This window comes from Alligator sinensis, unplaced genomic scaffold (assembly GCF_000455745.1).
Source record: "Alligator sinensis unplaced genomic scaffold, ASM45574v1 scaffold1170_1, whole genome shotgun sequence".
Taxonomy (NCBI): Eukaryota; Metazoa; Chordata; order Crocodylia; family Alligatoridae; genus Alligator; species Alligator sinensis.
This window is the reverse complement of record NW_005842859.1, coordinates 472,890-473,817: the sequence shown is the minus strand read 5'-3', so window position 1 is coordinate 473,817 and position 928 is coordinate 472,890. Positions and strand designations below refer to the sequence as shown.

The window sequence follows — 928 nt, the reverse complement described above, 5'->3', positions numbered from 1 at the left end:
GCTGCCGGAGCCACCGGCCACCTTCTGCGATGCGGAGCAGGATGAGGAGCTGCCCAGCATGGTCGCACTGGAGGGGACGCACCCCATGACGCTCAGCTACCAGCACGCGCTGCAGGAGGCTGCGGGTGGGCGCCCCGACCCCCTGCCCGAGCTCATGACCAACGGGGACATGGCCCTGAAGGAGAGCACGCAGGTGAGCAGGGCGCAGGGGCCCAGGGCACCAGTGCGCCAGGCCCTCCCAAGCCGCCAGCATGTGCCAAGGGGCCCAGCCTGGCCCTCGCCCGCTGGGCAAAGCCTGGCATGGCAGGCCCTGGGTCCAGGCAGCGGATGGTGGCCTGTGGGGCACAAAGCCCAGGTGGATGGGGGTGGGGCCTCCAGGTGCCTGGGAGCGAGGGACACGGGTGCACATCTGGCCACATCCTCGTGCGGCTGCCCCTGATGGCGCCTCCCCCCCAGGCTAGCGAGGGCTACTTCAGCCAGTCGCAGGACGACGACGTGACCCAGGCTGACGAGCCGTCGGCAAAGGCGCCGCCCCCCGTGTTCTACAACAAGCCGCCAGGTGAGCCCAGGGCACCCCCACGGCAGCCCCCGGGGCAGGGCGGCAGGGCCCGGCACAGAGCCCTGGCGGAGGGCTGCAGTGAGCGCTCGGTCCCAGCCGGGCGGGCAGGCCCCCCGGGGGTCTCACCCTGCCCAGCCGCTGCTCAAGGCAACCGCAGCCCTGTCCAAACCCCGCAGACACGTCCTGGTCTGACCTGCTCCTAAAGCTGCACCACAGCCCCAGGCAGGCTCCCGGCCCCAGTGCCCCAGGCGCGGAGAGTCCCAGCCCTACCCCCGCTGCAGCTGGGGCACCAGGGCCTTGGTGTCCTGCTGCACCCAGGGCGGGTTAAATGTACTCAAGAGACCGCAAGCCAAAGCCAGTGCCCCTACT

At 71.2% G+C, this 928-nt stretch overlaps 1 protein-coding gene across 1 annotated transcript in view; it reads left to right on the top strand.

The window, feature by feature from the left end:
• Positions 1-825, top strand: part of DBN1 (drebrin 1) — a 6,117-nt gene extending 5,292 nt beyond the window's left edge. Inside the window, 2 exon segments of the mRNA XM_025191770.1 lie at positions 1-193; positions 457-825. The exon segment at positions 1-193 is cut by the window's left edge and continues 445 nt beyond it. Coding sequence (XP_025047555.1) covers positions 1-193; positions 457-762 — 499 coding nt within the window. The 3' untranslated portion in view covers positions 763-825.
• Positions 826-928: the final 103 nt, after the last annotated feature.